The 14,492-nt window shown below is 42.8% G+C and overlaps 2 protein-coding genes across 3 annotated transcripts; both read left to right on the forward strand.

Annotated features, from left to right (window-relative positions):
- The first annotated feature begins 2,536 nt into the window (after positions 1–2,536).
- Positions 2,537–6,188, forward strand: LOC306697899 (natterin-3-like). 2 transcript variants are annotated; one of them, XM_079161992.1, is made up of 3 exons: positions 2,537–2,649; positions 4,074–4,188; positions 5,039–6,188. In XM_079161992.1, exons 2-3 carry the CDS (start codon positions 4,074–4,076, stop codon positions 6,127–6,129), a joined length of 1,206 nt encoding a protein of 401 aa, XP_079018118.1. In that variant the 5' UTR covers positions 2,537–2,649; the 3' UTR covers positions 6,130–6,188. The 2 variants fall into 2 exon arrangements, with proteins under 2 accessions (XP_079018118.1, XP_079018119.1); XM_079161993.1 differs by having other exon boundaries at positions 2,645–2,701.
- Positions 6,189–6,962: 774 nt separating this feature from the next.
- Positions 6,963–10,430, forward strand: ptrh1 (peptidyl-tRNA hydrolase 1 homolog). Its single transcript, XM_079161515.1, has 5 exons — positions 6,963–7,595; positions 8,107–8,314; positions 8,610–8,709; positions 9,422–9,467; positions 9,753–10,430. Exons 1-5 carry the CDS (start codon positions 7,401–7,403, stop codon positions 10,029–10,031), a joined length of 828 nt encoding a protein of 275 aa, XP_079017641.1. The 5' UTR covers positions 6,963–7,400; the 3' UTR covers positions 10,032–10,430.
- The last annotated feature ends 4,062 nt before the right edge of the window (positions 10,431–14,492 follow it).

The raw sequence follows: 14,492 nt of genomic DNA on the forward strand, positions 1-14,492 counted from the left end.
CCACGACTCATTCTGCTGAGAGTCACCAGTTAACATGGTCACTGGTTAAACCGCCACACCGGCAGCATCTACAGCTTTATTGGACTGTATGTTAACAGTGAATCAAGTGAAACCTCCGAGTGTCTTCATGGTATCTGACGTTCTGTTCATGAACTCAGAGAACAGAGTTGATCATCTCGTGACTTGTAGCTGCTAATGTCTCTCTGGTGGAACGTGTTTATATCTGGACTCTGAATACTGGACCACTAGCTGATGTTTCTACTCACTGATAGAAATCAGATCTTAGTTTGCATTCTCCATCTTTGGTGGTTATTGTCGTTACATTGCTTGACAAGCTGTCGCCGTACTTCCGTTCGTCTTAATTGTTTACAAACTGTAAAAGTGAAATGTACCTGCTCACCATCAGTATGTTTGCATTGCCATTGTGAGCACGTTAGCATGCCGAACGCAGCATTTAGCTCAGAGCACAGCCGTGTCTAAGCACAGCCTTGCAGAGCCACACTCAGTAAAGTAGCTCTACACTTTAGTTTTTTTAGTTCACTTCCTGTTGGACAAAACGCTGCAGCAGCAGCTTAAGAAGGAAGACATTCAACATTCAGCGTTGACGTTGAACGCACTAATTATTTTCTTTCAACGCTGCAAATGAAACTCTTTCCTTGTGAGAAACGTGTCGTTTCAGCTTCAATCGTGTGAAGATCAGATGAACAACGTCGCTGCTCGTCACGTCGTGTGCAGAATAGTTCACACAAGTTCCCTCACAGGCTCGGCTGAATGCTGCAGCAGCTGAAGGCCGTGACAGAGCGGGTTTGTCAATGTAAATGACCTTCACACTGCCCTCATTCAGACCTAAATAGATTGATAATAACTCTTTGTCTCAAGGACGCTCACGGATGGCCGTGACATCTCAATGACATGGGGCCGAGCGTGCAGAACAATGTCCGTGTCGAGCGGCTTCTCCTCTGGTTTAATCTTGGCAGCCGGCGACGTTACGTAACGGGGACCTTCTTTATCAATGACCCACTATCACGAGGAGGGGATCAGATCTCTGTGTTCCCGGCCCGAGCTTATCTAAACCTACAGTATCTCGCCATCAGTGGACAAAGAGCGCCGCAGCACTTTGGACCTTCATGCAGTCAGATACGGGACGTTAAATCCAGGCACATTTATTTATGAAGCACTTTTAACCAAATCAAAGAGTAAATTCACAAGCAGGAGGAGGGAGGAGTGCTGTGGTTCTAAGCAGGGGTCAATAAAGAATCCTGTTATCATCATCAGCATGAAGAGTCTTTTTTACAGGCCTCCAGGAGGTTTTCTAGTCAAGGACAAAGTAGGTCAGAAGTCTACAAGGTAACTGGTTCTGGTTCCGGCTAACACAACAGAAACCAGACGGTTATAAACACAATCATGTGTCATGTTGAGCTTATAGATGAAGGTCAGAGTCTTGCTTCTCTATTTGTTGCCTCCAAGTCAACAACGTCCAGTATAGTTGCAGCTGAATGAGTGCAGAGAGCCACTTATAAATCAGAATTGTTTAAATGTACGATCAGTATCTGGGATTGTTCTGCTCCTGTAGATTCATGCTTCTCTCTGATAGAGATGAATACTGCAGCGGGGCGGACTGAACCATCTGCTCCTTTTGGTAAGGGGGGGGGGGGGGGCCTCCACTATCTATTTACTGTATACAAAGTTCAGCCTCTCAACCGATTTACATTTATTTATGACACTGATTGTTTAGAGTTAAGAAATCGAGCCTCAGATACACTAAAGATGTGTAAACATTCTTTATTTCAATCATCTTATTTTCAGTTTATGTTACAAGCTATATGTTACACAACACAACGGATAACTATACAGACAATCAGACTCAGACACTACATAAATAAAAATAAAACAAATATTTGTAAGTATTGTTCTTGTACCACTGAAGTAGAATAAACTGGTGTTTTGAAAAACAATTGATTTCAGGATTTAAATAAAGTTAAATTAAAACAGTACAGTTTAAGATATTCCCTGAACCAAACCTAAATGTATATTTAGATTTATATTTATATACAAATGTTGAGCTACTACTACTAACATTAATGTTATCTAGCTATTACTAATACTTCTGTTTCTGTCTTGATTTCTGAGAGGTGACTACTGTGAGGATCACAAAGTAACAAATAAATGAATTATGAATTAAGAACAACAGCCGTATCTTAAAATCTGAGTTTTGATTATGAGCCTGAGGAGAGGGACCGTGTTGTTTGACCCACAAAGGAACAAATATTCTTTTAAATCATCTGAACACATGAATTCACTTCCAGGAGGCGTCTACACATTACTGTTGAGCCGCTCAGCTGTCTGAACAGATGAACTATTAGGACACATTCATGAGGATTAGGTCATGAAGGTCTCTGTTTCTTCTGTGTCCTTGAGCAAGGCATCAAACCTCAGAGGGCAGCTCTCATTGAGAACAACCAAACACCTTTCAGTCGTTTTAAACTGAAGTTAACTGGGAATATGTAGATTCGTGAAGCTTCCCGTGGGTTGACAGTCTTCGCTGAGACTGAACTCTCCCTCCGCTTTATTGCGGGTAATAACTGTGCAGAGAGGTTTTAAAACTGTCCGCGTGCTGCAGCGGCGTCACTGCAGGAGGAAGCTGTCGAGGTAAAAACCGCTTCTCTGTCTGAATGACAACGTTTCTGTTTGTTTTCCTACGGTGCGTGAAATTGATTGACGATCAGATTTAACAATGAATTAATCGAAGATATTCAAATCTGAAACATTAAAAATCTTCTTGTTACTATTTGTTGTTGCTAGAAAAGGTATCCAGTAATATTATACTTAAGTAATAATACATTAATGGGCATCCACTTATTCATAATCTAATATTTACCTCAACGATGCATCGTGTCTGGCGCTGAGCCTTTTTATTCTTTTACATGAAGAGATACAATTTGTCATTTTTATTAAATATGTATTCTTTGCATAATGTGTTTTATAGAATCACACATATCCTGCATGATCTAATTAACTAAATATATGAAGCTTTCTGCATCATATCATTATAGTTTAAGTAAAACTAGTCGTTAAAACAACTAAACTCCTGTTTTGAACAAAATGCAACTTCACACTAGATATTACTTTCATGTAAAGATACAAACTTATTTATTTATTGTTGATGTCACAGATTTAATTTAATTTACATCCGATCACATTTCTTTCTTCTAGTAATTGACTGTATCTTTTTGCTTGTTGGTAACTGAGATGATCCTCATTTGAACATTTGAATATTACTGGAGTCAAACTTTCAACCTCTCAACCATACATTACATTATTTGACATGAAACACATTTTATTATTAAAAAATGAGTTTTTCACCTGCTATTAAAACACAAAATCTATCAACTCTTGTGGTCGTCACATAAAAAACTAAAATCATATTTTCACAACAGAAACGCAGTAATTAAACGTAGTTACTGTGTTATTCATCAGGCCCTTAAACTACTAAACTTAATGAAGTATTCTGGTGCCAAAAGTATTCAAAGGTCAAGGCAACAGTTTCTCAAGTTAAACAGTTTCAAAACAACGAAGTAAAGTCACTTTATTAATAGTTACATTGTAATTGTAATAACTGCTGACTCAGCCAGGATTCATCCAGAAAGCTAAAAACAACAACAAGTAGAAGGTGGACTGATTTATGAAAGGTGCGCTGACTGGAGTAGCTGCTGCAGAGCTTGATGTGGTCAGAATGTCGACGCTCTTGTGTCTGTGCCTGAAGACGTAGCCGTGGATTTAGCAACATCTGCAGCTGATGCTGTTCTCTAGGAGTTGGAAACACTGGGCTCAGCTTCTCTCTCCTACTCTTGTTAGTTTCTCAAGATTACAAAACCCTTTAACTTTTCTCCCTTTTGTTATTCTTTTCACAAATATTGTTGTAAAAATAATTAGTCGATCAGCTTCCAAAGGAGGAGGCGACTGCTCATCCCTCGCCCAGTGTTGTATTACTTTTGTATACGTTTGATGAGTTTTGTGTCAAACTGAATTCCCCGGGATGCTGACATGCCGGTTGTGTTGTTGCTTTTGTCCAGATGAGGTGGTGCGTTGCTGTTGTCTTGGTGGTGCTGCAGCTCTGCAGCCCAGCGCTGCAGTCTGACCCGCTGCTCTACATCGCCCAGCTGCAGGACGGGCGAGAACAACCCAGCAGTGAGTCTTCATTAGCATTCATTAAAAACATGATATATTTACAACTAGAGGGAGCAAGTGTCCTAACTCGCAATGTTAACGAAAGTGTATCCGCCCGGTGAGTCGGATCCTCTCATAAATGTAATGGGTTCTCCCTCGGCTGCTTCGCCAACGTAGCCTCATACGACGACTCTGACATCTTACGAATGATGTTATTCCTTAACGCAGTCTTGTCAAAATAAACTTCTGTCCTCACAGGAAAGCAACTTAGTTAAGTTTAGGCAACAAAAATACTTAGTTAAAGAAAAGTATGCAAGTTTCGTGACAAATAAATCAACGTTGACTTCTCGCGGGAACAAACCCATCTACGAATTACGACGCATTCTTTTTCGTAGGTAGAGCTCCGAACGCTGGATGAGACCAGCCTTTACCTTTCCATCAAGGTTCATGAAAACCAAAACAAACGAACCGAACTGAAAACGTAACCTCCTTGGCCGATGACAGTGGCTGACCAAAACACAACATTTTGACTCACGATATACCTGCTTTCATTTGCATGCCGTGCATCTGGCATTCCCTCAAACTGTCAGTCGTGTGCATCCTTGAAAATCTACGCTAGGCATCCGCAAGACGCAGGTATCGGTGTTAGCAAAAATCTCAAGATTTCAGAGAACATATTCCAGAGACGGACAGGAAACATTGGCCTTAATTTGCCGCCTCAAGCACATTAATGTTGCTTGGATTACAGCCTTTGATTAAGACGACATACTGTTTTTATTTAGAATTATTTATTTTGTAGGATTTTGGTCAATGTAGTCTCCTGAAAAAAATCTGTTTTATACTAAAAACCCGTTTCTTCCCGTCTTTCCAGAGCCATGGCTGAACCCCACGCTGGAAGATGTTGTTCCTTCCCGGGAAGTCATTCAACCTCCTAAAATCAGAGAGATCCCAGAAACCGAGACGACCTCTCACTCCTCCCCCATGTTCGGTGAACACGCCAACCTCAAGTGGGTGACGTGGAGCGGCCAACTCCCGAACGGCTCCGTCGCCATCTTCAACGGCTACGCCGAACGCACCGACTACGTGTGCAAAGTCAACTGCGAGGCCGGCTTCTACTCGCCCAGCAAAGGGAACTTCTGCCGGTACCCGTACGCCGACAAGGAGTACGCGTCCTCCAAGTTTGAAATGCTGGTCAACGTGGACCACTTTGAGTTCCTGGAGTGGGTTGAAGACTCGTACGGGTCGGTCCCGGGTTACGCCGTCAAAACCTGCCGGGACTCGGACATCTTTGTGGGCAAAAACAAGTACGGTCTCGGCAAAGTGGTGAGTCAACACGAGGCCTTCTTCCTCCCCTGGGAGGGCGACGAGTACTGGTACAAGAGCTACCAGGTTCTCGCCATCAACAGAGACGGCTACAGCCAGCACATCTCTCACGTGGAGTACGGCATCGACCAGATGGAGCTCTTTCACCATCCTCCTGAGGCCCTGCAGCTCGCCAAAGTCACCAACCTGGAGTGCAGAGACGTGGCGAAGACGGTGACACTGGAGAAGACCAGCTCGGTGGGGAAGACCTGGGACATCGGCAGAGAGACCCGCAACGGCTCCGTCTCCACCATGAAGGCCAAGGTGCCCATCCTCGGCCCGGGGACCGTGGACTTCACCAAGGAGCAGAAGGTGACCTTCTCGGAGGGGACCAGCGTGGTGGACTCCATCGGTCACTCCGTCTCCGTGGAGCTGCTGGTCCCGCCCAACCACTCGTGCAGCGTGAGGATGGACGGCAGGAAGATGACGGCCGACATCCCGTTCACCGGCAGGCTGAGCAGGACCAACCACAACGGAGACACCCACTGGACGTACATCACGGGCATCTACGACGGCGTGAGCGTCGGCGAGATCAACGCCGTGGTGGAGAGGTGTCAGCCGGTGACGGACGCCGTCCCCTGCTCCCCAACTCAAGACTGAGGACTTAAAAAGTTCAATAAAACTCTGTTTTCAAAATAAAATACAATCATGATTATAAAGGCGTTTCTTTGTATTTTTTGAGAATTTTTAGGACAGTTACTTACCTTGAAAGTAATTGTTTCAGTTATTTAATGTATAACTTGTCAAGTTGCAAGGCTGAACAATTTTTTTATCCCTTGTGTCTAAAGATATGGCATCAATATTTCATAATTACATTGAAAAAAAATATCAATATTACAGGGCATCATCTTACAAAAAAGTTAAATAAAATACTATCATGAATGTAAAAGCATTTCTTTGTATTTTTGTCTTCATTTTACTGAGATTTTCTAGGACAGTTACTTACCTTGAAAGTAATTTTTTCAGTTTATTACTTGTCAAGTTACAACGCTGAACTATTTTTGTAAATCCCTTGAAGTAAACGTGTCTGAAGATATGGCATCAATATTTTGTTATAACTTTGAAATAAAATACCAGAAAATATCAATGTAACAGGGAAATATGATGAACAGGTGATTTGATGAACTGCTGATTGGCTGCAGGTGTGTTTTACCAAGAAAATCACAGGTGTAGTGTTGCTGCCACACTTTGTAGTTATCTGTTGAACACACAGACCCTGAGAGAACACAAAGCAAAGCAAGGCAAATGTATTCGTACAGCACATTTCAACATCAAGGCAATTTAAAGTGCATTAAAAGCATCAAAACGTTTATGTTGCTTCTAAATAAATATATATGGTGTAATTCCCCGTCACCCCGCTGGGGGGTGCTGTAGGCCGACAGAGGAGGAAGTACCAGGACACCAGTCGTCTCTGTAACTCTCGTTGACTTCCATGAGAGAGGCTCGACAGGACGAGCGGCTAATGTGACCTCACATGAGAGCTGAGAACAGCTTCAAGCTGAACAGAAGCTCTGTTCGTTTGTCGGCCTCTCCGGGTTGTAACGTATTTAGCGGTTGTTTCTTAAGTGTGTCCGTTGGTGTTGTGCTTGTCTTGAGTTAGCCAACGAGCTACATGAAGCTAACCTTAGCGAGCTAGCTAAGCTAAGCTACTTCCACACAGTTGTGAAACAAATACAAAGTAAAACAAAAAAGGAGTTTCAGATAACTAAATTAGGCAAAATATAGATAAATACAGATCACAGCAAAATCCAGATAAACATAGCTAAATATTAAGTTCAAGTATATTGAATCCCATTCATAAATCAGTGTGTTTAAATAACGACCATGAAGGTTTTCTGATAGTAAACGTTGCTTCATCATCAGCTCTATTCATGAGCCGACCCACAGAAGTCTCAGCTTTAGGTCGTTTTTGTCGTTTGTTGTCGCTGTGGTTGAAGAAGCTGTTGAACTTTGTCACAATGAAGAAACTTTTAACGAGACTCATCAACAGAGTTCTGCTGAGTAAGCTGTTTACACCAGCGATGGGCGGTGAAGCAGAGATACACACAGAAGGACGAAGAAGGCTGGTAAGTAACGTCATATATAAATATATATATATATATTTAATATGAAAAGCTCACATCAGGGAGAGAGAGAGACAACATATAAGTTGTATTGTCATTGTCGGCACTGTAAACACAGTCACTCATGTTTTTAATCCTGTTAATAACTTATGTGACCTTCTCTCTGAGTCTCGTTGAAGCCAGATAGATAAAGCTGTGTGTGTGTGTGTGTGTGTGTGTGTGTGTGTGTGTGTGTGTGTGGAGACACAACACAATGTCTTTAGTGTGTCAGCAGCCATAGAGTCCAACACAATGAGGCCTGCAGTGTGTCTGTGCATCAGTACCATCAGTACGAGGCTGCACATCTGCTTCTATTAGAGGAACATCTGGCTCGTAGCAGCAGGAATCCATTTCTCTCCTTTATTTTCATGTTTTGATTATCTCATTAAACTTAATTCAACAGTAGCTGTACTGTATATAATAATTATAATCTACGTAGCTCAACGTGCTGTGTGTATGTGTGTGTGTGTCACAGGTGGTGGGGCTGGGTAACCCGGGGATGGAGGGTACCAGACACAGCGTCGGCATGGCGGTGCTCGCCGCGCTCGCCGCCCGCCTCGGCGTGGCCGACCGTTGGCGCGGCGACAAGCACGTGTCCGGTGAGGTCATCGTGGTGTCGCCGGTGGTGCTGCTCCGCCCACGGCTGCTCATGAACATCAACGGAGTGTCGGTGGCCAAGGCCGGTGAGGTCATCGCGTGTGTGTGAGGTCATCGCGTGTGAGGTCATCGTGTGTGTGTGTGTGTGACGTCATCGTGTGTGTGTGAGGTCATCGTGTGTGTGAGGTCATCGTGTGTGTGTGACGTCATCGTGTGTGTGTGTGAGGTCATTGTGTGTGTGTGAGGTCATCGTGTGTGTGAGGTCATCGTGTGTTTATTTTTGTATTAATGTTCTGAACTCTTAATCTTAATCACAGCCGATGAAATTGATTTTAATCCATTTGCTGGACAGCAGATCTAAAGTGTGTTCGTTCTCTCCAGCTGCTAAATTCGGCATCAGGCCTGAAGACATCGTGCTGGTCCACGATGAGCTGGACAAACCTCTGGGGAAGGTCGTCATCAAACACGGAGGAAGTGCCAGGTGGGTTTCCTGTTTCCTCAATATCAACGATTTTTATTTTATTTATTTTATTTATTTTATTTATTTTATTTATTTTATTTATTTTATTTATTAAAAAAACAACAAAAATAATCAACAGATTTATCAACAATAATTGTTGCAGCACCACTAGAGCGTATTATAAACGTACTATTAATGCGTTATAATCTGCTTTTAACTCTGTATTATTGTTTATCATCATTATCATTTATCATTTTTTATCATATTTATTAATCAGATCGTTATAGTTTTTTTATAATGCATTAAAATCACTGTTATGATGCATTATAATGTTATTATAATACATTATATAAAGGTTATAATATATTACTACGATAGGAATTATAACACATAAACAGAATAACCAGAAATGATGAATTATTATGATACTTGACTTTGTCAGTCATTAAAAAAAGCTTGATAATGTGTTATAATTATTGTTATTAATCATCATGAATATTCATGAGTGCTCGTACCTATAATCACAACATGCTATAAGCAGAATATCAGTGTGTTCATAATGCGTTACAGACGTAGAACGTGTAACTACACGTTATGTGAGGTGATGATAAACATTAAGATCACACATGTCAGAGCTAGTGGGAGGACTATTGTCACATTTGGTGGAAAGAGTTGAAGGAAACGTCTCCGCTGTGTTTAAATGTGAAGTGACGTAGTTGTTCTGGTTCCTCAGAGGTCACAACGGAGTCCGGTCCTGTGTCCACTGCCTGCAGACGGACGTGAGTTCTGGTTTTCACTCTTCTGTCCATCTTATTGATAAGATAGAAGATACATCTGTATCGGTCCAGAAGGAACTTTTTGCTAAAGATACATGCATGCATACGGTAGTTAAATAAATCTACATTCACAGTAGAATACAACTAGAGAAAGTACATCAACATGTGGACTTCCTTTGTTTGCTGCTGAACTTGAGCTGAAAACACAAAGAACTGATTTAGTTCTGTCTAATGTAAAAACAGTAGAATGAGTGAATGTGTTTGGTTAAATCCTCGTCTCTGGCGCAGGTGATGGCCAGACTCCGGGTCGGGATCGGCCGTCCGGCGGGGAAGACGCCCGTGGAGCGTTACGTCCTGGGCCGCTTCTCCTCGGAGGAGAAGAAGGTTCTGGACTCGGTTCTGGCTCAGAGCGTGGACCTCCTCCTCTCCCAGCTCGCCCTGCAGGACTCCCAGTCCCCCTCCTCACCAGCAGGGGGCGGGCAAGCAGCGGCGCCGAGGGGGAAGGAGACGAAGAGCTCTTCATCTTCATCTCCAGCTGCTGCTGCTGCTGCTGAAGCTCAGAGCTGAAGCTCAAGAACACGAAGCTCCACAGAGAAGATCTCGACTGAGACTGAGAGCGTTCTGCAGATCAGGACAACGGAGCCTTCAACCGGAGCGCAGGTTCAACCTCCTGTAGAAGCAGAGCTGCAACCACATCCGTGTTCATCACCTTCTTCTTTTGTCTGATTGGTGGTTGACATGCAGACATGTTTCTGAAAACAAATAATTTTCTCTTTTAATTTGTAATTTTTTTAACATTTTCTGATGAAATATCGCTCATGAACTCATGAACTGATGAACTCATGAACTCTGTGGTTTGTCACTGTGTGGATTTTGAATCTCACACTGATGCAGATTTATTATTATTATTATTTATTGTGATTGAAATCATCAAAGGACTGCTGCCTTGCTGTAAATAAAGAAGTAAAAATGTCATTTCCATTTATTTTTTATTGAAACATCACAGCATGTCGTATGATATCTTACAGAAACGTTACTCCTCGTTTCTCCTGCGTTTTCTGATGAAAGTGCAGCAACACAAGTCAACGTCAGCTCGTTACATGAACACAGTCCTTTCAAAATAAACTTCGAAGGTGAAATGCTAGCGTACGATTGGTTCCTGGGTTCCTCTCTCTTTGTGCTCTGATACTGATCTGTGATCAGTAATCTGTATCAGTAGAGGACTCAACTCTTTACGACCAAAGACCAGGCATCTGGCTCGATTCTCTACTCGAGGAAACGCGTTTAACAGCAGCTCTCCTGATGAGTGGTGTAAAACAGAAGAACATCATCAAACATCAGAGTGTGGAGGAGCTTTAAGTGAACAGACTCAAGTGATGCAGTCTGAGAGTCAAACAGGAAAACAACAAAATGCTCTTTTCTTGAAGCTCAATTTCTCCTCTTTTGTTTGGAGAAGTGGCGGCGAGCACGCGGCTCCTCTCACATCCTGCTCTCTTCCATCTTGTGAGTCTTTTGGCTAAAAAGAAAAACCAACCGTATTGATCCCCCCCCCCCCCGCCTCCTTTTCCCGATTGTCACACTAATTACACTCTTCATCAATTAGGCGACTTTAATGAGTTGCATCCAGTCAAGAGGCGCAATGCGTTCTCTCACACAGCAGAGAATGCCGGAGGAGGTGTGTGTGTGTGTGTGTGTGTGTGTGTGTGTGTGTGTGTGTGTGAGTGTGTGTGGGAGGGGGGGAGAAAGAAAAGAGCATATAAAACAGCAGAAAAGAGGCCGCTGAATGAGGGAAATCAATACAAAGGAGGCCGGTAGATTGCGATGGAGGGCTGAGGAAGAAAGGCAGGCGAGAAACAAAAGGGGCCAAACATTGTTTAGACCCGGTTTGTTTGAGGCCTTCTGTCCCGCTGCAGCTCAGAGTCACAATGGCTGCAGGGACACACTTGTGGACATGAGGAGGAGGGGGCACACACACACACACACACACTCTGAACCCCCCCCTGTTGAGCCTCCATCGGGCCACTTTCCCAGCCCTCCTTCTCGCTGGTCAGCGAGCTTCACCGACGGCTTTCAATAACCTTTCTTCTGCAGGAGGTCAGAGGTCAGCAGTGGGGCTGGACACCTGGACCCTAAAATGTATTCAGGAATGGGACCCCCCCCCACACACACCGCCACGCACTATGGCCGGGCGTAGCTGGGCCAACAGTGGCCTGGTGGGGGGTCTTCCCACAGTGGCGCTAACTCTGCAGAAACACTGATGACTGAGGAGGATGATGAAGAAGAGCTAATGGAACGTACACACATTCACACTCTTAAAGCTCTAATCGGTATTTTTAAGCCACGATGGCGGCGTTGCTCCAGTGATGCTGTCGGTGAGTGTTGGTCAGTTCGCCACTTTGGTCTCCGACTGAAATATCTCAACATCTAAGAAACTAAATGTGGTTCAGACATTCATGGTCCCCACTAACAACGTCCTACTGGCTTCTGCTCCAGTTCCACCATGAGGTTGACGTTTGTGGTTTTCATTTAAACATCTCAACTATTTGATGGATTGTCGTAAAAATGAGTTCCTAAGAGAATGAATTCTCAGGACTTTGGTGACCCCCAAAGGTCATACTTAAGGCCTTTAGACCAGGCAGCAACCTCCGGGTCTGCCGAGTTAAGCCAATGAGGAAGTGTCTTAAAGCTGCATTCTCTCTAGTGTCCACCAGGGGGCGACTCCTCTGGTTGTATAGAAGTCTATGAGAAAATGACTCTACTTCTCTCTTGATTTATTACCTCAGTAAACATTGTAAACATGAGTTTATGGTCTCAATCTCTAGTTTCAAGTCTTCTTCAATACAGCATGATGTTCATTTAGTAAATGATGGTCCATTTAGAGTCAAACAGACCATAAAGCAGGGGATGCTTTAGGGCGGGGCTTATTGTGATTGACAGGTCTCTGTGAGCATCTCTACGTCACTCCTCCACATTCCAAATTTGGTAACTTACGTTCATTGGCTGCAACAAAAACAACATGGCGACGGCAAATTCGCCAAACGGTCCACAAACCAATGGGTGGCGTCACGATGACTACGTCCGCTTCTTATAAACAGTCTATGATTTAGAAACTGCGTGACAAATAAACGAACACGGAAATACAAAATACTTGACTTTGAATCGTATATGTCTCTGGCTTTTATTGCGAAAAGGTAAGAATGGAAGGATTCGTGGAGACGGACCTTCAGTAATTGGCTTTGTAGGAACCTCAGCACCGGGTCTCTGATCAGCAAACCTTCTGTTGCTGCCATTAAACAGGTTGGTTCTGTCACTTTGGGTTTGAATCCAATACAACGTACCTTTAACATGAGAGACAAGCTATCGCGGCAGCTCTACTTCTTCGTCCTTTCAAAGAAGACATAACGTGGTAACCTCCTTCATTAATTTAACGTTTTACACAAACATTCTGGCCAGATCTAACACATATAAACACCATCAATTAAAAACACACATCACATGATGACATGGATGTTTAGCAGGCGGTAAGGCTGTGACTATTCATAGATATTATGTATATATATATATATAGATGGGAAATATTAAAATATATATTTAAAAATGAGTCAGGATCTCTTGGCTTTCTCTGCTTCGATTTCTTTTTGTTATTCTCTCCCCCAAAGTCCCTGAAATGTATGGAAGTGCAACACTACAAAGTGTCCCAATATATATTAATAATAGTGTTTTTTAATAGCATATTGGGATCTCATAGTGTATTTGTGTTGTTTTTACAGCATATTGTGCCTTCAGTCCCTTTTAAATGGATTTATATTGTCCTCTAATTGTAAACTTTTGCAGGTGTAAATTAGGTTATATGTAAATGCATGCATATATATATATAATACTTCTGACATTGACTCATAGTGTCTCTATGGCCCAGAATAGTGACCTTAGCGTGCTTCATGTTATTTGTATCCCCATTAGTCTTCAGATAAACCCTCATGATGTCCCTTTAATATTCCTGCAAGGACTGAACAGCACTTTGCAGTGACCTTAATGTAATTCATCTCCTGCTGTATTACTGTAATGTCCCAGTAGGGACCTGTACTGTCCTTCAGTATCACTACACCGTCTTTTTTATGTTTTTTGAAGCCGTCATGGTTTCCCACTGCAGAGCTGGTGTGTTTCAGTGAATCCGGGATCCTTCTTCTCATTCGTCTCTTCACGATGAGCGAGCATTAATAACGCGTCCCTTCTCCCCTTTCATAGCCATAATCTCAGTGATCTCGGGCCTCCTGCACTAAATTATTCTTACAGGGCCGTGAAAAGGCAGCAGCGGGGCCCTTTAAGAGGCAAATGAGCATCCAAACGTGCAAAGATGTTCCCAGCAACGGAAACGTTAGCTCACCGTGCACACAGCCGAGCGGGGCAGAGGGAATCCGCTGAGGGAAGGGTCCGCCATCGCCCTGAAGGCAAAGCCTGCTGGGTAATTTATTTATTTAACCCCTTGTCTAACTGTTTACATTCGACTCTAAGCTGATGGTTGTGTACAGCAAAAAGATTCTCATGCTGGATTATCACTGTGACGTCAGTTTGAGAAGCCAATGCAGATACATTCTAATCAAGATTTCATTGTTTCATACCCAAAATCACAAGTTATGTTATTACAAGAATGATGTTCTCATGAGCGTCTGAAGCTTCATGTACAGCACCTGAAACCCAAAGAGAAGAAGTTCCTCATGGTGAGAAAATGTTAAACGGGCGAGTGAAAGTGAGATCTATTTAGATATATTTAAGCTTTTAACGTAGCTCATCATCTCCACGCCTCACGTTTTTCATTCGTCTCCAATGCAGGAAGTAGTTAGCCCTTTATGTAGAATATGATACGATACGCATGATATCTTACTTTACTAGTTACTCATCATTTTTCATGCATTTCTTTCTACGCAAATCCAGCAACACGTGTCAATTTACGCTCGTTATATGAATACAGTCTATTCAAAATAAACTTGCGTCTTCACAGGAAACTACTTAGTTAGGTTTAGGAAAAGA

Source organism: Pholis gunnellus (assembly GCF_910591455.1).
Source record: "Pholis gunnellus genome assembly, chromosome: 6".
NCBI lineage: Eukaryota > Metazoa > Chordata > Actinopteri > Perciformes > Pholidae > Pholis > Pholis gunnellus.

What these genes read in the sequence shown, in the direction of transcription:
- LOC306697899 (XM_079161992.1), top strand. Translation starts at nt 4,074, where the DNA reads ATGAGGTGGTGCGTTGCTGTTGTCTTGGTGGTGCTGCAGCTCTGCAGC. An exon ending in CGGGCGAGAACAACCCAGCA is followed by an intron (nt 4,189 to 5,038) that starts GTGAGTCTTCAT and finishes CCGTCTTTCCAG; the next exon opens with AGCCATGGCTGAACCCCACG.
- ptrh1 (XM_079161515.1), top strand. Translation starts at nt 7,401, where the DNA reads ATGAGCCGACCCACAGAAGTCTCAGCTTTAGGTCGTTTTTGTCGTTTG. An exon ending in AGTGTCGGTGGCCAAGGCCG is followed by an intron (nt 8,315 to 8,609) that starts GTGAGGTCATCG and finishes CGTTCTCTCCAG; the next exon opens with CTGCTAAATTCGGCATCAGG. An exon ending in AAACACGGAGGAAGTGCCAG is followed by an intron (nt 8,710 to 9,421) that starts GTGGGTTTCCTG and finishes CTGGTTCCTCAG; the next exon opens with AGGTCACAACGGAGTCCGGT.